The sequence below is a fragment of the Leptopilina boulardi genome, unplaced genomic scaffold (genome assembly GCF_019393585.1).
Source record: "Leptopilina boulardi isolate dan_hultmark-lab unplaced genomic scaffold, ZJU_Lbou_2.1 LbouV2_368, whole genome shotgun sequence".
Classification (NCBI taxonomy): Eukaryota; Metazoa; Arthropoda; class Insecta; order Hymenoptera; family Figitidae; genus Leptopilina; species Leptopilina boulardi.
The window spans coordinates 1,222,165-1,243,024 of NW_026137938.1; the positions used below are offsets into that span (position 1 = coordinate 1,222,165).

Below are 20,860 nucleotides of genomic sequence, written 5' to 3' on the forward strand. Positions count from 1 at the left end.
ATTTAAATAAGATACGATTTTTTGTTACATTTTTTTTACAAAATTTTTATACAAAATACATCTTTTTTAGTATACAATGCATGCAGTTCTTCAGATTTTCTTTATTTCAATTATTTAACAAATTTTTAACTAAAATTTTTCTCTAAATTAATTAAAATTTTTAAAATTTACGTCTTCAATTCTGAAATATTAGAAATAAATTTTCTTGAAAATATTCCTTTAAAATTATTTTTATTAAGGAATTAATAAAATGGATTTAATATCTAATAACAATAATTATTATTTAAAGTAAAACAGCTACTTATAAACTAATTAAATTTAATTAAAATAAAAAAAAATCGCCTTTTTTGGAATGTAAATCGACTAAAACGACTTTTAACTGAATTAAAAATATAAAAAATGAAATACATATTTCTTGAAATTATTATTATCATTATTATTATTACAGGCCTCGAATCGACTTTAAGGCGCGAAAAAAATCGTTTTAGTCGATTTACATTTCAAAAAAAGTAGAAAAAGTCGATTTTTTATTTTAACAAAATTTAATTAGTTAACAAATATTTTACTTTAAATAAAATATTATTAGACATTAAATTCATTTTATTATTTCTGTAATGAGAATAATTCTACAAGAATATTGTCAAGAAAATTTATTTTGAATATTTCAGAATTGAATTAAAACAAATTTTCAAAATTTTATTTAAATAGGACAAATTTTTCTAAAAAAAAAATTCTTAAAGTTCCATTTTTATAATTTTTTCAATTCTGATTTTAGCAAATTAATTCGAATTTAAAATGTCATAGTTTTTAGTTTTGATGGTCAAAAAAAATTTCGGACAATAATTAAGTTTTACAGATTTTTAAATAAATTTTTTTTAAAAATAGTTTTGAATAATATAAATATTAAAATTATGAAAAATAATTCAATTTTGGAAGAGTTAAAGTTGAAATTTTTAGAAATAATTGAATTTCAAAAGATTTTGTTATAAATTTCATACAATAATTAAATTTTACAGAACTGAAAATAATTTATCAAATAATTTTAGATAATATTTTTTAAAAATAATTGAATTTTCAAAAGATTTACAATTCAGAATTTTGAAAACAATTGTACTTTAAGTGATTTTGAATTAAATTTTTTTTGATGATTTCTGTTACTGAAAAATTTATTAGAAATTGAAAACAAAAAAAGTATTTGAAAATTTTTTAAGTGAAAAATGGTTTTAGATAATAATTGAATTTTCCAAGAATATTATAAAAATCATTAAAAATAATTGAATTTCAGGAGAGTTATAGTTGACATTATTAACTTTCAGAAAGTTTTAGATAGGAAATTTTAGAAATAGGTATGTAATTAAATTTTACAGGTGATTTTAAATTGAAAATTTTTGATAATGTTATTTGCTGATTTTTTTTTAAATTTTAAACAATTATTGAATTTTATAAATTCTTTAATTCGACGAATTTCATTAAAATAATTAGAAAATAATTGAATTTTTTAAGAGTTACAATTGAAGTTTTTAGCAATAATTGGATTTTCGAAAAATATTATAAAAATCATTTTAAAAAAATAATTATATTTCGGAAGAGTTATAATTAAAATTATTAAATTTTTACTTTTAGGTTTATTTTGTGCAAGAAATTGCAATAAAATAGTCTGCCTAAGAAAAATTGAATTTTTTTGTGAATTTTTTTGTGATTGTGGTTGACTTATGGGTAATAATTTTTGTCTTCCTCTACATGTATTGGGCTGTCAATTTTTTTTACACTTTTAGGTTTATTTTGTGCAAGAAATTGCAGTAAAATAGTCTGCCTAAGGCTGCGTCTACAGTAGATTTGTTTATTGAAATTAGTTCGTAAATTTTCTGCTTTCTTTTTATTGTAATATTTTACTTATAAAACTATATTTAAATGAATTCAAATATCCCGTTTCATTTGCCACTCAAAACTGCTGAAGTCAAGTGGACAATTATTTTTATAGTTACTCAATGACTCGTATAGTGCTCTGCCTTCACTTTTGCATTGCGTTTCACCGGTTTCACCCCCGTGGCTCACATTGTTATCAAAGCAGAGTGACACACAATTTAGATCAAAAGAATTATCACCAATTTAACATTAAATAATATTTCTAAAATGTCCGATAATGAAGAAAATCAATCACATGAAGACGATATTCCCGTGGAAAATTTTGATCCAGAGGATACTTTTAAAATATTACTTGCAACTGATTGTCATTTAGGTTATGAACGAACAACAAAACGAGGTTTGTTTGTTTTTATTAATTTATATAATATTTTTAATATTTCTTTCTGAAAATTGATTAAATGTATACGTATTTTTCTAATAATTATGAATTTATTACTTTTTTCGATTGACGTTTAAATTATAACCTCAAAATTTAAAAATTAAATAGACCGGTGGACTATATTTTTGTTCAAATTGATGGAAAATTTATTTAAAACAATGTTAAAAATTGGTTTTAGAGATAAAGGAAATATTTAAAAATTTACTTAAGTAGCATTTTTTTTTATTATAGATCAACTAGACGACAGTTTAATAACATTCGAAGAGATTTTAAAATTGGCAGTGGAAAATGAAGTTGATTTTATTTTACTAGGAGGTGATTTGTTCCATGAAACAAAACCACCTCAAGATATAATTGCAAAATGTATTTCATTGCTTAAAAAATATTGTATGGGAACTCGGTATGTATTTTTTTTTTTTTAACTTTTCTATTTTAAACAATATTTTCAAATTTTATTTTATGTCTCTCAATTTTTCTATTTTAGCAATATTAAAATTCAAATGCTTACTGATCCAGAACTAATTTTTAAGGATTGCAGTAATAAAACTGTAAATTTTGAAGATCCAAATCTTAATATTAGCATACCAGTTTTCTCGATTCATGGAAATCACGATGATCCAAGTAATTTTTATTATTTTGAATATATTTTACAATATATCCCAATTTAAAAATTGAATTACATGATTATTTTATTACAGGTTCCGGAGCAACGGGTTCATTAGATCTTTTATCCGAAACAGGTTTAGTGAATTATTTTGGAAAATGGACAAATTTAGAGAAAGTGGAAATTGCGCCATTGATTTTAAAAAAAGGACAAACTTACATTTCCCTCTATGGACTAAGTTATATAAATGATAAAAGATTAGCAAGACTTATGCGAGATGGCAATGTAAACAATTTTTTTTTTTTCCTATTCCACAAAAACAATGAATTTTGTTTTAATTCTATATTTTGATTTTACAGTTTAAAATGTTAAGAGCAACAGAAATTCCCGAAAGTTTCAATATGTTTGTTCTACATCAAAATCGAGTGTGTCATGGAAAATTCAATAATTTAACTTACGTGAAACAAGATAAATTGCCAAAATTTCTTAAATTTGTTATGTGGGGCCACGAGCATGAATGTCGAATTCAACCCGAAGAAGTTGAAGGCGATGCAAAATATTTTATTTCACAGCCAGGTGAACAAAAATTTGTAATTTAAATTAATATATTTTCATATTTGAAATTTTAACAAAAAAAAAATTGATATAATTTAGGAAGTTCTGTAGCAACATCGTTGAGCGATGCCGAAGCAGTTCCTAAACAAGTTGGTTTATTATCGATTCACAAAACGTATTTTAAATTAAAAGCTCTAGAATTAAAAACAGTAAGACCATTTGTACTTGGTAATGTTGTTGTTGACAAGGATATGCCCGATTTAATTAATAAAAGCGAAGAATTATGGCCTGATCTAATTTTAAAATACGTTCGCGATTATATTGAAGACGAAATGATACCACGTGCTGCGAATCTTTTAACAGGTATTTTATTAAATTAATTAAAAATTTTAATAGTATTTATAAAATTAAATTAAATAACGATGTTTAAATTTTTAGGACATCCTGAACAACCAACATTGCCGTTAATTAGAGTCAAAGTACACATATCCAAAGACGAACAACGATTTGAAAATAATAAGTAAGTTATGAAAAATTAATTAATTTGTTAATACAGTTTTTTTACAATAATTTTTTTTTTTTTTGAAAACAGAATTTCTCAAATATTCTGCGAAGATGTTGCGAATCCTATGGATATTATACTTTTTGTCAAAGATTCAAGAAGGCATGCATTTTTAGATACAAAATTTGATAATATGGGTCCATCTAGATTTTTTGACTTCGAAGATATCTACGTATGTTTCTTTTTATTATTTAATTCTTTTTCTATTTTAGTAGATTTTTTTAAAATTAATTTTTCTTTAATTTTTTTTCTAGGATGAAAAAGAATGGAATAAAACGGTTCAAGATGGAATTTGTAAATATTTCGCCGAGGATCAAAATTCTGAAAAATTGACAGTTTTTACTGTTAATGAACTCAATGATGCTTTGTCACAATTCACTGATCATTCAAATCTTCAAGCATTTGAAACACTTGTGCAGTAAGTATTTTACTATTATTTTTTTTCACGTAACAATTATGAAACAATTATATCTTGATTTTCAGAGATCAAAAACAATCATTTGTCGAATATTTAAGTAAATTAAATATTGATTTTAATGATGAGAAGAATATTTTGGAAAAAATGAAAGAATTCCAAAGTAATCGATTAGTAAACAGTGGAGAAAACGAAGAGGTGAGTGAATTATTTTTTTTTTAGTGTATTTTAGTTTTTTTAATGTTTTGATTATTTTTAGTTTCTACGAATGCGTGAAGAAGCATCAAAAAGACGAAAGGAAAGAGAAGAGCGTGAAAATGTTAATAGAAATGTTGATAATGGTGATGAAGATGATGTTTTAAATGTTCCAACTAAAACGAGAGGTAGAGGTCGAGGTAGAGGCGCAAGAGGAAGTGGAAGATTGCAAACAGTTGTTATTTCCGATGACGATATGGAAGACGATGAAGAACCTCAACCAACGAAAAGTCGAGGTAGAGGACGTGGCAGAGGTCGAGCTCGAGGTGAAACAACAACAACAAGAAAACCTCGAGGAAGAGCAACGCCAAAAGCTGCCAATTCTTCTGCAAATCTTCGTAATTTCTTAGACATCACTACCTCTAGAACATCGACCAGAACTAGTAGATCAATGGTAAAATATCGTATTTTTAATTTTACATTAAAAACTAAATTTTCCATTAATTTAATTTACCATTGAAAATATTTATTTAATTAATTGAATATTAATTTAATTAATTATTTTAAAAGATTCCATTAAATTTTTGTTATCCAGGTTGTTGATGATGCAGACGATGATGAATTTGTTGACTCCGATTAAATCATCAACATGAGAAAAATTTGGAAGCTTTTACCAATTTTAAAAATCTAATTATAAAATTGTTTTTTTTTCTACTTACTGTATTTATTACGTTTCGTTCGTGTTTATTTCATTTTAATTAAGTATTTTCATTACAAAAAAAAACTCAACAATGTAGTAATTTGTACCTGCAAAAATATTTCTATTTTTTAATTAAAAATATGTAAATTCTACTTATATTTTTGTACTATTGTTAATAAATTTGTATGCTTTGATAAATTGTTCTAATTTATTTATTCATTAATTAATTTAATATATTAAACAATTTTAATTTTTTTGCAAAAAATTTTAATTTTATAAAAATAGATTCAATGAATAAATAAAAAACAAAAATGAGAAATAATTTTAATTTCAAATTTTTATTACTCTTCAGGTTGGCCAACGTAAGTAAATTTTATTTTTCACTCTCAATGTTGGCTGTCCTTTCTAACCTTTCTTTCTAGTTTCCTGTCTGCTATAAGTAAGGTTAAATGAGTTTAGCTGTGATTATTTTCTTATAATTTGATAGAAAAGTATCAATATTTTGTTATAAATAATAATATATTCTTAATGTGAAAGTATTGCAATTTAATAATTAATTAAAAAATCGTTATTTTAATAATTATGAACAGTGATGTGTTTGGATCTAAAATCATCGACATCCGCATTGTGTTTCCATTGACGTGATGCCATTTTTAGAATCTTATTGAAATATTGATACTTTTTTTTTTTTGTTATATGGTGTTTTGTTTTCTAATTGAAAAAAGTAATTAGTTTTATTTATTAAAATTGCTATAAAAAATATTTATTAATATTTACAGTAAACAATGGCGCCAAAACGAAAAGTACAAAAGGAAGAAGTGCAGGTTTCATTGGGACCTCAAGTCAGAGAAGGTGAAATTGTATTTGGAGTTGCACACATTTATGCCAGCTTCAACGACACTTTTGTCCATGTGACTGATCTTTCCGGAAGGTAAGAAATAATTTTGTTAATTGAAAAATTCGCAAAGTTCAAATTATTATTGTTATTCAATACTAATTAGTTATTCTTCTATTGCTATTGAATAGTTGATAATTGTCAAATTATTGATTTCGTTTTTCTATTTGAAAACCAATTTTTTTTTTGTTTTTTTTTTTAAATCTTGTCAAATTGTTCCACACTCAGGCAGCATACAGGTGATACCAATGTAACTATCCTGCAGGCGTTCATGTGTGTGGAAAATTAAAAATTCTTCCTGTCATTTTGAAATTTATGTCAAATTCATTTATATTCTAATGTTGGGAGAAGACAACATTTTTTTTCTTTGAAATTAATACTCGATAAATTGAGAGATAAATGAAAAAATTTTCATGTTTTTAGGGAAACGATCGCAAGAATCACAGGAGGAATGAAAGTCAAAGCAGATAGGGATGAAGCGAGTCCTTACGCCGCTATGTTGGCTGCTCAGGTAATTATTCTTTTTTTTTTTTTATTTAGAAATGTAAATTAAAATTTTGATTTCTATTTGAATTTAAATCATTCCACACTCAGGCAGCATGCATTTGATACATTGTAACTATTTTGCAAGCGTTCATGTGTGTGGAAAAGAAAAAATTCTTCCTTTAAATTCGGAAAAAAATATTCCTCTTTTTTTTCTAACTTTTGGGAGAAGATAAAAATTCGTAATTTGGTCTAAAATATTTAAAAAAATATCTAATTTTTGCGCTTTCTTTTTTTTAGGATGTTGCAGAAAAATGCAAAACACTTGGAATCACAGCACTTCATATTAAATTACGAGCGACTGGTGGAAATAAGACAAAAACACCTGGACCAGGTGCCCAATCGGCTCTTCGAGCTTTGGCTCGTTCAAACATGAAAATCGGCAGAATTGAGGATGTTACTCCAATTCCATCAGATTCAACACGCAGAAAGGGTGGTCGTCGCGGTCGCAGATTGTAAATTTTTTTTTGCTTTCGTTTTTGCAATTTGTCTTACATTTCAATAAATATGTGAACCTGAATTAAGATAAATCTTTTTTTTTTTTTTACTTTATTCAAATTTTTTTTTAAATTTACATAAAAAAAATTGGAAGTATTAATAAATACTTTGTCATTAATACATTTTAATTTAATGTTATAAAATAACGTACATTCTTAATTTCTATAACTAATATATTATGATTATTTGATTAACTAAAATAACAAATGTTAGTTAATATTGATAAATATTTTTTTAAATTCATGTTGATCCATGTAGATTTCCAACTGTTAAAAATAATTTTGCTCGTAAATCAAGTTTTTGTGGTGCTTTATGCTCCAATGTTGCAATTGTATTCACGTATCCGTATTGCATTACGAATCCTATGATAATGGGATTTCCTGCTTCATTCATTTCACTCGGACTTGGAGTAACGAGTAATCTTACAACTGCTTTGTTTCCTTTTCGCCAAACAACCAATCTGCAAAAAAATATTTAAAATTTTATGATTAATTTTTTGGAAAGTTAGATAAATTTCAATTTGATTAATAAAATTACTTTGGATCGTCTTGAAAATTATGTGAATCTCCAGTATCATCATATTCGGCGGCATCATCACGAGGTGGAAGAATTAAAGCACTATGCGGTAATGTTAATTCGGCGTTTGGTTTAATTTTTATCGGTATTGGATCTTCAGTTACAATTATCTGTCGAACTGCCGATGGAAGCAAATTTGGAGATTCTGTACCCTGAGGAAAAATTTTTTATTTTTATTAAAATACGAATTTGAAAATATCAATAGAAGCTGAAAAATTCTTACAAGTTGCATTGTTTCACGTTTGACAACAACTTTCTCGCCAGTTGTTGTTATTGTTGTTGGTATTGTGTCAGTGTCAACGGTAAATAAAATAATTTGACTCTGATGTTGTGTAGGATTGCAAAATTTTAATAATAATTCACTTGTTTTTCCAATACGCAATGGTTCACAAGTTACAATTCGTACTTCCGGTACGTGATAACTGAAATAGAATTTTATCAATAACGAATAATTATTTCTATATTAATTTCTAAAGAAACTTACAAGGCAGCAAGTTGAATTTTAAATTTTGTCGAGTGAGACAAAAAATCGGGTTTACTGACATTATGCTCACAAGTACGACAACGTTGTGATCGTTTTACTAAAAATTGTTTATGTTGAGGACGTAATTTATTTATTGTTTCCGCTTGTACTTCAGGATGATAAAGACGTTGCTCGATTGTTGTGACTGTAATGAAAAAGGTGAAAATTACTTTTTTGTTACAGTTATAAAGACAAAAATATTTTCTTACTTTTTGTAATATCAACAGGCTCGGTAAAAATATTGTCTGGTAATTCATCAACATTTTCAATTGCCAAGGCAGCTTCTGGTCGATTACTTTCTTGATATTTCGGCTCAGATAAAGGAGGTCTACCAACTCGCTTATGAGCCATTGCAGATGTTAAACCAAATTTCCCCTAAAAGAACACTATTTAACATTTTTTGAGCAAAGAAAAAAAAAAAAAAAAGAAAACAAATACTTACAAATTGTAAAAATGTGTGTTTTTTCTTTTTATCACGTTGTTGTTTCTCCTTAGTCGCCAAAGCTTTATGATAATCAATCAAACTGTTAATTCTATTTGTATGTGGATTTTCCTGTTCCGGCCAACTACCAGTTGCTGTCAATTAAAAAAATAAATTATTTAAAGTACTTTTAAATATTCAGAAATTTGTTTTATTTAAAAACTAACCAATATTTTGATCAGGAATACCAGCATCTCTAGAACTCCATCGACATAGGGAACAAAAAAGATAGTAAACTTTTTTTGGAGGCGCCTTTGAGTCTTCTGTTGTTGATGGTGTTTGTTTTATTAAAGCATGTCCTAATCGAACTGATAGAGTTTGAAGACAACAAGGACAATCAAAACAATTGAAACACCTAGTAAAGAAAATTATATATAAAAAAAAACAATTTATCGCATAATTCTCTCTATATAAATAAAGTAAAAGTACTTGTTTTTTTTAATACGAGCTTCCAATGTCGGTAATTGCTCCAAACAACTCGGACAATAATGTGAGTCCACCTGTAAAATACGAGAAAAATTAAAGAAAAAACTAATTATATTGAAGTGAAAATTCTAAATAAGAAGTGACATACTTGTCTGAACATAACCTTAAAGTGTATTTGTGTTAATAACACTTTTTACTAAAAAAAAAATGATATATGCATTGAAGAATAAATAATAAATAAATTTTAATTTATACCTCTTGACAAACACAGTAACCACATCGAATTTTTAAGCAATGACGACAAAAATAAATTTTAGAAATTGGTTTCAAACATCCACAACTGCAAACATATTTAACGTACTCCGGTTGAAATAAATATGCCATTGTTATTAAATATTGATATATCTAATAATTTGATTGATATACAACAATTTTTAATAATTATTTCTACTTTTTGTCAGATTGACAATTGACATTTATAACATTTTCATCCATGTTCTATCTACTGGACTTGCGCGTAGCGCGTAGGTAGTAATTAACTACCTGTCAAAGTTAAGTAAAAAAAAATTATACTTTTCTAATAAAATATGTATAAATAATAGTTAAAAATGCCAATTTAAGGAATAAATCATTTGATTGTTGATAATTTTTTATATATTCGATGCGGTAGTCTTAAACAAAGCTATAAATAAATATGGATGATGAAGACGACATTTTAGAGGTTAGTATTTTTGCAAACTAAATAAACACAAATAAATCGTATAATATAAATTGTATTACAATCCTAATCTCAAATTTTACACTAGAATTGAATGAATGAATATTATAAAGAATTATTAATATTATATTATTATAAATAAATAAAAAATTAGATTGCAATATTTGTCTCTACTATATTGGATGTTTTTTTTTTGCAGAAATTTGATATTAAAGAGGAATCCAATGAAAATGATGTCACATTCGATAATGGAGACAATCAACGATCATTTAAATGTGAAAAATGTTCACAATGTTTTATAAAATTGACAGGCTTAAAACGACACAAATGTCGTGAAAAATGCAAAATAATTGAATGTCACGTTTGTCAAAAGAATTTTTTAACAAAACGTGATTTATCAGCACATCTATGGACACATCGTGATAAACAACCATTTGTCTGTAAAATATGTTCAAAAGTTTTTGTTTGGAAATCTGATTTAAAAAATCATGAACGCAGTCATCAAGACGAACGTTTATATGCCTGTGATAAGTGTGATAAAAAATTTCGTACAAATTATCATTTAAATACACACAAAATTTGTCACACGAATAATAAACCATTTAAATGTAATATTTGTAAAAGAAATTTTAATCGTCGCAATAATTTAAATACTCATATGTTGACACATATGAAAGATGGTAAACCATATAATTGTGAGATTTGTCAGCAAAAATTTCGTCGTGCCGATCGTCTTTCGCTTCATATGCAAACGCATTCAAAAGTAAAATTATTACGTTGTGAATATTGTAAGCGTGCTTATGAGAATTTCAATGATCTCGAATCACATTCACTTGTGCATAAAGAGAAAAAATCATCACTAATATGTAAAATTTGTTCGCAAAGTTTTACAAAAATTTCCGACATTATATTACATGATGAAAAATTTCATAATAAAAATAATCGTAAATTCAAATGTACACAATGTGAGGAAAAATTTCTAAAAAAAGTCTATCTCAATAATCATATGAAAAAACATTTTCAAATTCTTGCTGATAGGAAAAAAAAATATACGACAAATTCATTTGAATGTGATATATGTAAAAATTCATATTCGACTTATCGAAATATAAAGAGACACATTATTATTCATATGAAATGTAAATATGTATACGATTGTCCAATTTGTGAGAAAAGTTTTTCATGTCCACGTGAAATGAATACTCATATATTGACGCACGTTGGTGGAAAACCATTTGTTTGTGATATTTGTAAAAAAAGTTATTTACAAAAACGTTATCTTATGTCACACATAAGGGACGTTCATGAGAAGATAAAAAAATATTCATGCAATATTTGTCATAAAAATTTTCTGAAAATTGCACAATTGCAAAAACACGAAAATTGTGTGCATTCATTGATGAAATTATACGAATGTAATTCGTGTTTAAAGAAATTTCACGCTAAATCCGATCTTATTGTTCATGTGCGTCGTCATTTTGAAATACAACCATTTGAATGTGATAATTGTGAGAAAAAATATAAACACAAACATTCGTTATTGTTGCACAAAATGAAACACAATTCAAAAAAAAGGCGAAGTGAAAATTCGCAAAAGGGAACAAAAAAAATAGAATTAGAAACTGTTATAAATCGTAGAGAAAATGAATTTTCTTCGAGCGAAATTTGTAATAATGTAAAAAAAGGAAAATGTGAAAAAATGTTAATTGTTGCAATTGAACCAAAAAATAAGGTAGACACCAATTTAAATTTAAATAGCAATAATTATCTCAATATTGTCGTGAAGGAGGAATTTAATAATGAAATCTTCGAAACTTATGATATTGAAGTAGAAGATGTTAAGATAGAATTAGAAGAGTAAATTTTTTTTATAAATGTAAAACATTTTGTCAAAAACAGATTTTATTATTGTTAAAGATTGTTTTTTTTTTTTTTTTTACCAAACATGTTAGGAAATAAATTCCAATATTTGATGATTTTTATAAATAAAGAAAAACTAAAGAAATATGGGTAAGACGTGTTATTTTATTGACTACTGAAAAAATACTTATTTACATACTCTATGAAATAATTAGATTAAAAAAAAGATGATCAATGAATAATTTCGTTACTTTCAAATGAAAAATTAAATACAATAGTAAGTACTTAAACATTTACAAATTGGTCCTAAAATTATCAATTCAAATTACAAATAATATTGGACAAAAAATTGTAACTGAATGGACAATAAAAAATTGTTATCAAAATACAAGTTTTTTTTTTTTTGTTTGTTCACCACATTTTTTTTGTACTGTATTGTAGATATTACATACCACTACATTACGTACTACAAAGTTTCAAAATTTATTTGGTAATTTCAAATTGAAAAATTACCGATTTTCAGTGTGTGTGTGTGTTTTTTTATACTAAAGGAACAATATTCTCATTTAATTAATTATAAATGTTTTTTCCGATAATATAATAATAATAAAAGGAACCGGATTTTTTGCTTTCTTTAATTATTATAATTAAACTTCACAAGTCACTCTTAAAAAATAGTACTTCATAAACGAGTCGATTGCAGAATATAAAAATGATTTCCATTTTAGTCCTTTACATACGACGAACATTTTCGTGTTTCAATTTTAACATTCAATGGAATATTCTTCTTGGTTAATTGAAAATTTAAATGCTTAAAATCTATCGTCCCTCAACTGTAAAGAAAAATACATTTTCATTAACAAATTCAAAATAATTTTCACTAGTGATAATAAAATAGAAAAACTTACTATAAGAGGCGAGATCAATTTCATCTGGTAATTCCGTAATATTGACGTCAAATCGTTCTTGAACGTCGTTCAATATTTTAGCATCACTCTCGTCACTCACGAAAGTAATCGCCAATCCCTAGAAGATAAATAAAAATTTAATTTCATTTTTTTTTTTAAATTTTAATGTGTATTTAAAAAATACATACCTTTGTGCCAAAACGTCCGGCTCTCGCTACTCTATGTAAATATGTATCCGAATCCTCTGGCATATCATAATTGAAAACAATATTCACTCGTTCAATATCCATTCCTCTTCCGAATAAATTAGTTGCTACTAAAATTCTCTGCAATATAAATTATAGTCAACAATTTATATAAATTACAATTTAAAATTAAAAATAAAAAAAAAAAAAATACCTTCTGAAAATCTTTAAATTGTTGATAACGTGACAATCTTTCTTCTTGTGTCATTCCACGATGAATTCCAATAGCTGGGAAATTTTGATCAGTCAATAATGTTGCCAATGCCATACACCTTTGTACAGATTTAACAAAGATCACAACCTGATTGAATTCAAGAACATCAAGAAGTTCAAACAATTTTTTGTTCTTTTCATTTTCTTTCAATTTCACGTAATGCTGCTGCAAACCATGTAACGTGAGTTTCGCTTCATCATCCACGTAGACTTCCATGGGCTGTACAAAACAAAAATCTTGTTTAAGAAAAAAAAAAACCACTTATTCTACCCCGACAATTCCTCCATTTAAAAAAAAAAAAAAATACTAAAACAAATTAAAAATACAAAAACAAATTTGGCATTTAATTTAATAATTGAATTTGAAAAATAATTTAAAATGAATTTAAAATAGTAAACTGATATTAAAAATAACAAAAAAAAAAAATTTTCAAACTTTTTTTTAAAAAAAAGAATTAAACCGTTTCAATGGACACTAGGAACCCAGGAATCGATCTCTTTTATAATCTAAGGCGTGCCACCATTTTTTTGAGGAGGTAAATTCAATCGTTGATTGGGTTATTTTTTCTAACTGGTGTTACATACGGTTCGGCGAATTCCACCTCTCGGTAGTGCCAACACTCAATGTAAACGGTCTGCAGTCACCCTGACAGAGAATAAACTCGGCGCACCCCAGAAAGTGAACAGCCACTCCAGACTTCTCGATATCATATTCCTCTCACATCCAAGTCTTGTAACTTGTATCGAACATGCTCCCCCGGTAATCTCGACTAAATACTTTTTTTTATTTTTTTATTTAAACATTCGAAGATACTAATTTTAACCCATTTATATTTTTTTTGTCGACTTCTCGTGCTTTTTTTTTTCATCTATCATTCAAGGTTTGTTTTTGTTATTTGTTTTATAAAACAAGGATTTTGTTTCTACATGGATCGGGTGTCATTTTTTTTTTTTTTTTTTGCAGGAGAAATGGATTTTCGCAAGGATGGAATAATCATTCAAGGAGTATTTTTCTTGGAATGAATTTGTAGGAATATTCGGATATTTTTGTGGAATTTCTTTTGAACCAAGGAGTTTTTTTTTAAACGTATTTCCCCCAAGACTAGTTTTTTTGTTTCTAGATTGTTTCAAAGAATTGCGTTCTTGAAAGCGGATAACTATCCTAAACCGCGGGTGCGCCTCGATCGAGATTTATTTTGAGCTTTGTCCTGGGACCAAGTGAGGACGAACGGAGATCGAAGAGAACAGGTAGATTTGTGACTAATTACATCTTGCATGAATTTCTTGCAGACTGGTCGTATCTCCTTTGATAAAGTGGCGCTGAACATCATCACTTGTTTGCCATGTGGTGTACTTCGGAATATTTCTTGTACGTCTCTTCTCATATCTAGAAGAAAATTAAATTATCAATTTAAAAAAGAATTTTTTTCAAATTAGAAAAACAAAATTAATTTTCAATATCCATCAGTAGGGGGTAGTGGTTAAAATTGTTTGTCATCAATTTTTGGCTAAGTTAAATTTTAACATCATTTGGAATCATGAGAAAATTTTATTCAATTTAAGAAGAAAAATTATACCTAACAGTTCGAGCATTTTGTCACATTCGTCCAGAATAAAATGTTTCAAATGCTTCAAATTGAGTTTCTTGCTCCGGACTAGCGCCAAAATACGACCTGGTGTTCCAACTACGATATGAGGACATGAACTTTTTAAAACCTCTTCATCCTTCTGAATAGGCAAACCTCCAAAGAATACAGCCACCTTGAATAGAAAAGAAAATTAATATTTCTCTTCAAAAAATAAAAAGAAAAAGAATTTTATTTCAAGGATCACTATCAGTAGTGGGTAGTGGTAAAAAAGGTTGTCATCATTTTTTTTTGGCTAAGACAAGTTTTACATCATTTGAGATCCTTCAAAAATTTCAAAAAAAAATCTCTTAAAATTAAAAAATGTCTCACCTTCACTGCCGGCATGTATTTACTGAACCTCTCGTATTCTTTGCTAATTTGGAATGCAAGTTCTCGTGTGTGACACATTACAAGTACATAGACTTGATTTTCTGTGAGTTCGAGTTGTTGAAGTGTCGCGAGAACAAACACGGCAGTTTTTCCCATACCGGATTTGGCTTGGCAAAGAATATCCATGCCAAGAACTGCCTGTGGAATGCATTCATGCTGAACTGTAAAAAAGACAACAAAAAAAACCCATAAGTTCCTCTAATTTTAATTGAAAAAAAAAAAAACATTTATTTTATTATTAACATTCAGAACAGATATAATTCATTCACGGAAAAAAATCTGATGTCCCTATCTGTTGGAGTCATCATATAATTTGTGAACACTAAAATAAATGATTTTGAAAGAAATCAATTATATGTACATACCTTCAGAAGGATGTTCAAAACCGCAATCGACGATGGCTCGCAGGATTTCCGGCTTAAGAAGGAAGTCTCTGAATCCACTGCTATGGATTGACACGTAGGTACCTTTAACTTCCTTCTTTGCAGGAGCATCACCACTTCCATCGACAACCTGCTCGGTTTGTTCCTCATCCTCGTAATCCAAAAGATCGTCGTTATCGGCCATTTTTATTATTATTTATAATTTCTGTAAATAAAACATTATTATTACTTTCCGTTCAAAAAAAAAAATTCAATTTAAAAAATAGTATTAAAAATTCAGAACAGATATAATTCAATCACATAACAATCTGATGTCCCTATCTGTTAGATTCATCATGTTATTTTAAAAATTAAAATAAATCCAAGGTCGAGACAATTTAAATTCATGACCTCTTTTTATAAAAAAAAAAAAAAACAATTAATGGAAAGTTTTCAACATTTCGAAAATTTAATTATAACCTCAAATTTCGTTTATTTACAAAAAAATATTTTACAAGGTTGACTGGCATTCATCGAAAAACTTGACGATAAGCAAACAATCGTAATCTTAATGATGTAATTCAATTCCCTAATATGTATTCCTCAAGTTCCACGTATAAACTAAAATTCCCACAATTCCACGAAAAATCCGCCATTTTACCGAAAAGCGTGTGTTCTCTCTTGATTACTTTTTCTCAAAATAAATAACAAATTCATTCTGAAACCCCCCCCCCAAGTATCAAATACACTGAAAAAAAATTAAAATAAAATTTACTAAACATGGAAATAATTAATTGTAAAATAAAAACCCATCCGGTAAAATACATGAGCGTGATGCCAAGACGCCATTACTCCATAAATAAAATTTGAATAAATGAAAAAATTACACTCAATTTTTTTTAATGACTTAGAAACATACAATCTTTTTGCAAAATTGATATAATATTTATAATTAAGAAAAACGGAAAAGTGTACAAAAAAAAATGTTAAGATTTTTGTAACAAACGCAATTAACGATCATTGAAGGCAAAAAACTAAACAGCATCCCGCATTTTTGGGTGCATTGATATTTTTTCTACCCATACGGGGTGAAAGGATGAGGAAAATTTCCTTGAGATAAAAGTGGATTTTTATTACTTACATTGATATAATGGAAGAGACGCTACAGTTACGTAGTCTTCCTGAAAAAGATCGCACACACACCGGAAATTCTCTCAACTACACTAAATTAAATAGTGTAATGACTAGCAGGCAGACAACGCCAAACTGAACCAAAGAAAAACAGGAACATGGAATGACGCCATGGTTTTTATAAAAAGGAACAATGAAACAAAATGGTGGGGAGTGGCAATAATCGATTATTACTGGTAGTTACTGGCGACACTAGCGCCATCTTTTTCCCCCATCTAAAATAATTTACACCATACATTTAATAATTATCACTTTCTTTTTTAAATATTATTCAAAACAGGAAAATATAATTTAATTATTTTCTTCCTAATCATTTTTTTCAATAAAAATTAATTTATTCCAATAATTAAAATGATTTTAAAATTCTAATTTGAAAATACCGCTGGAATGCGTGTCAGTCACGTGATATTGAACCAATCAAAATAAAGGCGTGTAATCAAGTGTCATAATAATGTTTTTTTTTTGTCCACAAATATGTGTATTTTGGAAAATTAAAAACCATTAAATTACATATTACAATGGAAATTATTTAATTGTTTACAAAATAACTGAATAATTAGTAATTCATTATACTAAAAAATAGAGGTTAGGAAATTAGTGAGGTTATGGTTATGCAAATCTGACATGGCGAAAGGCGCCTAAGAATTTCTCATCATTCAGTGAATAAAATTTGTTATTTCTCATTAATTTCGTCATAAATTTTTTACTTTAATTAATAATTCAATTAAAGAGAGTTTCGTTTATAATTGAAAAATAGTGACAAGTGTTTTCTGTTTTATATTAATAAAAAGTGTACTATTATTTTTAATATACGAAAAGGGTGTGAAAAACATTCCTTATCGTACTTTTTTTTCTATACATAAATAGAAAAAACAAACTATTATTAGGAATTTATTTAAAAAAATCAGTTAAAGCACGTATTATTTATCGTGTGATAAGAGTATTTAGAATAATAACAGCAAAGGTCATTGTTTATTTAGAGCATTCTTTCGATCATCATCATCAATAATTGACAAGCTTTTTGCGAGAGAGAGAGAGTCAGCGAAAAATATGTTGCGTGGCATTTGTAAAATGTCATTTACGTCAGATATGAAAAACACACGTTTTACATTTAATGTTTTATTTTATTTTGAAAATTATTAAAAATCAACAAATTGCAATGTCAGCATTGAAATTGAGTATGCAGGACAAAAAAGACTTGGATAAATTTACAAAATTTTTGGCCCTAAAAGCAGCTCAAATTATTGTGCAATCAAGATCTGGGGAAAAAGTCAATACAAAATGTAAACCAAATTCATCAGGAACAGATTGGGTAAATATTTCTTAATTATTGTTATTTATAGTTCTGATATTAAATTCTTTTTTTTTTTTTTATACTTTTTTATAATTGAAAATAAGTTTTATTATTTCACGCACGATTTTAATTTGAAATTGTTTTTGTTATTGTAAAAGATGTTTATCGAGTTTTTATTATTATTGGAGTTTTCCGCTGTTTTTTTTTTATTTATAAATGAAATGAGGAAAATTAAATATTTTTGCAGTTTAATTTGGCAATTCAAGATTTGCCTGAAGTATTGTCAGAGGCAAAAAGAGTTTTATGCAGTGATATTATTAGTTCAACGATACCATTGTGTATTGAAATTTCACTTCGAACTGTTGAAGGAGACACAATGGTGTTAGAAACTTGGACATTGGGTGTTTTACCCGAACAAAGTGATCCAACTATCAGAGTCACTTACACTGTTTATAATAGAATGGGAATTTTACTTAAATCCTTGCTCTCCGTATCGAGAGTGACGCCAGCTTATAAATTAAGTCGAAGACAGGGTCCCGATTCGTATGTTATTTGCTATAGAATTTATATGGGCGAACCTCAACTTCATATTTTAGGTAAATATATTTTTTATACAAACATTTTGCAAGGCTAATAAAAAAAAAATTTTAATTTAATTTCTTTTTCAGGTGATAATTATAAACGCGTGAGAGTTGGACAATTATGCACTCCTGTTGGCACAATTTACTTGTCAGTATCTTATAGAACTAAAATGACAATTTCACCAACCTACAGTGGACGTGATTCAATAATGTTAAAAAGTGATCATTTTCATTCAGATTTAAGTCCAAGGCACGCTCGATATCAACAGAGGTACATTATTTTAAAAAAATAAAATTAATTCTTTAAGAAAAAAATTGTAATATAAATTTTTTTTTGTATTAAAGCGAGGAGACATCAAAATCATTGAGTGACACAATTAAAGTCGGTGCATTCGTTTTGAATAAACAAATAGTTGTAAACGAGGAGGATTTAGTGATTCCGGACGTTCCATTTAGTTCATTATTGAGCTCAAGACAAAATTCACCACCTTTACCAACATCGGGAACAGATTCAACAACTGTTCCAACAATAGGAACAACGACAGAAACAACAACAACAACAACAAACAGCAGTAATGGAAATACGGAAAAAGTATCAAATGACAATGCAACGTGTAAATGTAATTCACAAAATGGCTCAAGACGAAGCAGTTGTTCGATCACCAGTGCCAACGACGACTTCATTATGGTAGACCTGGTAATTCTTAACTTGTTAGACTTCATTTCAATCATTTCAATTTTTTTTTTGAATTTCAAAATACAAATAATTCCTTAGAAAAAAAATTTCATTTTTATTTACTTATATTTGATAAAGATTTTTTTACAGTAAAAAAATTTTTTTCAAAAAAATCAGGAGAATGAAAATTGTAAAAAGAAAAGTGTTAATTTCTTTTTTTTTCTCCATCTAGAAAACGCCATTTGCTGGAACAAATACGAATAGCGATCTAGGCGTTTTTTACAGGGAATGTCAAAGTGCACCGCAACTTCAAGCATTCACGGAAGAATTAACATTGGCTGATCAAGTGGGCGATTTGACGAAAAAACTCGAAACATTTGAAACTGATATGCAACGGTACGAAGATCTTTTATCTTCTCTTTATCAATCAGAAAACAATAACTAAGCGAATGCGGATTGTCATATTATATGACAAAAAGAAAATTCTACCTCGTGGTTTTTTTTTTGGAAAAAAAAGACTCGTGGTCAGTTTTGAGTCCCTTTTTCGCATCTCATATCAAGCTTTTTATAAATAATGAGATTGAATCTAAAAAACTGAATCCTAAGATAAGATATTGTTGCATCATTTGATAATTAATTTATATTGTTAATATTTGCAGGGATGGACAAATTATTATGAATGATTGATGAAAAATTATTTTTCATATTATGATTCCCTCGGATTTGAATGTTTAAAAAAAATTGAAATAACGTATTATGTGAAGAGAATTTAGATATTTTTTCTATATTTTTGTAAATTGAGGATATTTGTTTTTTTTTTCTTTTATATATAAATATATATATATATATATGTATGTACTTACTAATTTCTTTTTGTTTAAGAAATAAATTTTCTATATTTTTTGAATGCGATGTGTGTGTTTTGAAAAATTAAATTCTATATTGTATGAATATAGAAATTTTTTTTTGATGAAATTGAATGTTAATATTTAAGTCAATTTGACCATCTCTGATTTTGCCTATGAAAATCGTGGGTTTAATTTGACAAATATTTGTGATTTCTTTATAAGTCTGCTAATAGAATATTAAATTATTGCTTGTACATATTATACACTGTGCCTATACGTTATTATAATATTGATAGATTAATATTAAATCTAATACAATATAATTCATGATATTTAATTCATTGTCCTTTTGAATAATTTTCAAATTCCAATTTTTTTTTTCACTTTTAAATATTAAAAAAAAAATCAGTTTTTCTAAAGTTAAAACTTAAAATTAGTTTTAAATTATAATTAATACGTTGCATTTAATTTTTTAAACATTTAGCGCGCGAAAAACAAAGGAATGATTTATCTTAAAAATAAAATACAATTTAAACATTCAATTTTTTGTAGTTTTACAAACGAATTTCAAAAAATACTTTACATTTAATAAAAAAAAGTTTAAATAATAGGTACTTTTTTTTTTATTTTAAATTTGTTTTCTTTTTGAATTAAAAGGAAAATAATAT

General features: G+C 26.8%; 6 protein-coding genes across 9 annotated transcripts; 4 read left to right on the forward strand and 2 right to left on the reverse strand.

Moving 5' to 3' along the window:
- The first annotated feature begins 2,013 nt into the window (after nt 1-2,013).
- On the forward strand, nt 2,014-5,534 carry LOC127287161 (double-strand break repair protein MRE11). Its single transcript, XM_051313956.1, has 12 exons — nt 2,014-2,263; nt 2,537-2,705; nt 2,790-2,926; nt 3,004-3,194; nt 3,269-3,485; nt 3,564-3,827; nt 3,903-3,984; nt 4,057-4,198; nt 4,281-4,444; nt 4,510-4,639; nt 4,701-5,090; nt 5,232-5,534. Exons 1-12 carry the CDS (start codon nt 2,134-2,136, stop codon nt 5,274-5,276), a joined length of 2,061 nt encoding a protein of 686 aa, XP_051169913.1. The 5' UTR covers nt 2,014-2,133; the 3' UTR covers nt 5,277-5,534.
- Nucleotides 5,535-5,718: 184 nt separating this feature from the next.
- On the forward strand, nt 5,719-7,294 carry LOC127287198 (40S ribosomal protein S14a). 3 transcript variants are annotated; one of them, XM_051314007.1, is made up of 4 exons: nt 5,719-5,775; nt 6,116-6,267; nt 6,655-6,742; nt 7,015-7,294. In XM_051314007.1, the coding sequence occupies exons 2-4, from the start codon at nt 6,122-6,124 to the stop codon at nt 7,231-7,233; spliced, it is 453 nt and encodes a 150-aa protein (XP_051169964.1). In that variant the 5' UTR covers nt 5,719-5,775; nt 6,116-6,121; the 3' UTR covers nt 7,234-7,294. The 3 variants fall into 3 exon arrangements, with proteins under 3 accessions (XP_051169964.1, XP_051169965.1, XP_051169963.1); XM_051314008.1 differs by having other exon boundaries at nt 5,728-5,780; XM_051314006.1 differs by having other exon boundaries at nt 5,750-5,797.
- Nucleotides 7,295-7,379: 85 nt separating this feature from the next.
- Nucleotides 7,380-9,697, reverse strand: LOC127287192 (dynactin subunit 4). The gene is made up of 9 exons (XM_051314000.1): nt 9,534-9,697; nt 9,282-9,352; nt 9,020-9,207; nt 8,814-8,947; nt 8,581-8,746; nt 8,333-8,516; nt 8,072-8,270; nt 7,810-8,000; nt 7,380-7,732 (listed from the first exon to the last, which is right to left on the reverse strand). The coding sequence occupies exons 1-9, from the start codon at nt 9,660-9,662 to the stop codon at nt 7,513-7,515; spliced, it is 1,482 nt and encodes a 493-aa protein (XP_051169957.1). The 5' UTR covers nt 9,663-9,697; the 3' UTR covers nt 7,380-7,512.
- Nucleotides 9,698-9,850: 153 nt separating this feature from the next.
- LOC127287191 (zinc finger protein ZFP2-like) lies at nt 9,851-12,003 on the forward strand. The gene is made up of 2 exons (XM_051313999.1): nt 9,851-9,999; nt 10,196-12,003. Exons 1-2 carry the CDS (start codon nt 9,973-9,975, stop codon nt 11,855-11,857), a joined length of 1,689 nt encoding a protein of 562 aa, XP_051169956.1. The 5' UTR covers nt 9,851-9,972; the 3' UTR covers nt 11,858-12,003.
- LOC127287194 (ATP-dependent RNA helicase WM6) lies at nt 12,002-16,868 on the reverse strand. Its single transcript, XM_051314003.1, has 9 exons — nt 16,744-16,868; nt 15,606-15,828; nt 15,181-15,401; nt 14,800-14,983; nt 14,491-14,609; nt 13,164-13,442; nt 12,953-13,090; nt 12,765-12,882; nt 12,002-12,689 (listed from the first exon to the last, which is right to left on the reverse strand). Exons 2-9 carry the CDS (start codon nt 15,805-15,807, stop codon nt 12,676-12,678), a joined length of 1,275 nt encoding a protein of 424 aa, XP_051169960.1. The 5' UTR covers nt 15,808-15,828; nt 16,744-16,868; the 3' UTR covers nt 12,002-12,675.
- A 350-nt stretch (nt 16,869-17,218) lies between these two features.
- On the forward strand, nt 17,219-20,502 carry LOC127287193 (autophagy-related protein 13). Of its 2 annotated transcripts, none has more exons than XM_051314002.1 (5): nt 17,219-18,105; nt 18,335-18,683; nt 18,756-18,939; nt 19,014-19,356; nt 19,577-20,502. In XM_051314002.1, the coding sequence occupies exons 1-5, from the start codon at nt 17,908-17,910 to the stop codon at nt 19,787-19,789; spliced, it is 1,287 nt and encodes a 428-aa protein (XP_051169959.1). In that variant the 5' UTR covers nt 17,219-17,907; the 3' UTR covers nt 19,790-20,502. The 2 variants fall into 2 exon arrangements, with proteins under 2 accessions (XP_051169959.1, XP_051169958.1); XM_051314001.1 differs by having other exon boundaries at nt 17,221-18,105; nt 19,014-19,365; nt 19,577-20,500.
- The last annotated feature ends 358 nt before the right edge of the window (nt 20,503-20,860 follow it).

Excerpts from the sequence above, each read along its gene's own strand:
- LOC127287161 (XM_051313956.1), top strand. The coding sequence starts at position 2,134 with ATGTCCGATAATGAAGAAAATCAATCACATGAAGACGATATTCCCGTG. Across the intron at positions 2,264-2,536 it reads TGAACGAACAACAAAACGAG|ATCAACTAGACGACAGTTTA; the intron begins GTTTGTTTGTTT and ends TTTTTATTATAG. Across the intron at positions 3,486-3,563 it reads ATATTTTATTTCACAGCCAG|GAAGTTCTGTAGCAACATCG; the intron begins GTGAACAAAAAT and ends GATATAATTTAG.
- LOC127287194 (XM_051314003.1), bottom strand. The coding sequence starts at position 15,807 with ATGGCCGATAACGACGATCTTTTGGATTACGAGGATGAGGAACAAACC. Across the intron at positions 15,402-15,605 it reads TTTTGAACATCCTTCTGAAG|TTCAGCATGAATGCATTCCA; the intron begins GTATGTACATAT and ends TCTTTTTTACAG. Across the intron at positions 14,984-15,180 it reads AATACATGCCGGCAGTGAAG|GTGGCTGTATTCTTTGGAGG; the intron begins GTGAGACATTTT and ends TTTCTATTCAAG.
- LOC127287198 (XM_051314007.1), top strand. The coding sequence starts at position 6,122 with ATGGCGCCAAAACGAAAAGTACAAAAGGAAGAAGTGCAGGTTTCATTG. Across the intron at positions 6,268-6,654 it reads GTGACTGATCTTTCCGGAAG|GGAAACGATCGCAAGAATCA; the intron begins GTAAGAAATAAT and ends TCATGTTTTTAG. Across the intron at positions 6,743-7,014 it reads CCGCTATGTTGGCTGCTCAG|GATGTTGCAGAAAAATGCAA; the intron begins GTAATTATTCTT and ends TCTTTTTTTTAG.
- LOC127287192 (XM_051314000.1), bottom strand. The coding sequence starts at position 9,662 with ATGGCATATTTATTTCAACCGGAGTACGTTAAATATGTTTGCAGTTGT. Across the intron at positions 9,353-9,533 it reads GTTACTGTGTTTGTCAAGAG|GTGGACTCACATTATTGTCC; the intron begins GTATAAATTAAA and ends CGTATTTTACAG. Across the intron at positions 8,517-8,580 it reads GCCTGTTGATATTACAAAAA|TCACAACAATCGAGCAACGT; the intron begins GTAAGAAAATAT and ends TTTTCATTACAG.
- LOC127287191 (XM_051313999.1), top strand. The coding sequence starts at position 9,973 with ATGGATGATGAAGACGACATTTTAGAG. Across the intron at positions 10,000-10,195 it reads ATGAAGACGACATTTTAGAG|AAATTTGATATTAAAGAGGA; the intron begins GTTAGTATTTTT and ends TTTTTTTTGCAG.
- LOC127287193 (XM_051314001.1), top strand. The coding sequence starts at position 17,908 with ATGTTTTATTTTATTTTGAAAATTATTAAAAATCAACAAATTGCAATG. Across the intron at positions 18,106-18,334 it reads ATTCATCAGGAACAGATTGG|TTTAATTTGGCAATTCAAGA; the intron begins GTAAATATTTCT and ends ATATTTTTGCAG. Across the intron at positions 19,366-19,576 it reads ACTTCATTATGGTAGACCTG|AAAACGCCATTTGCTGGAAC; the intron begins GTAATTCTTAAC and ends TTCTCCATCTAG.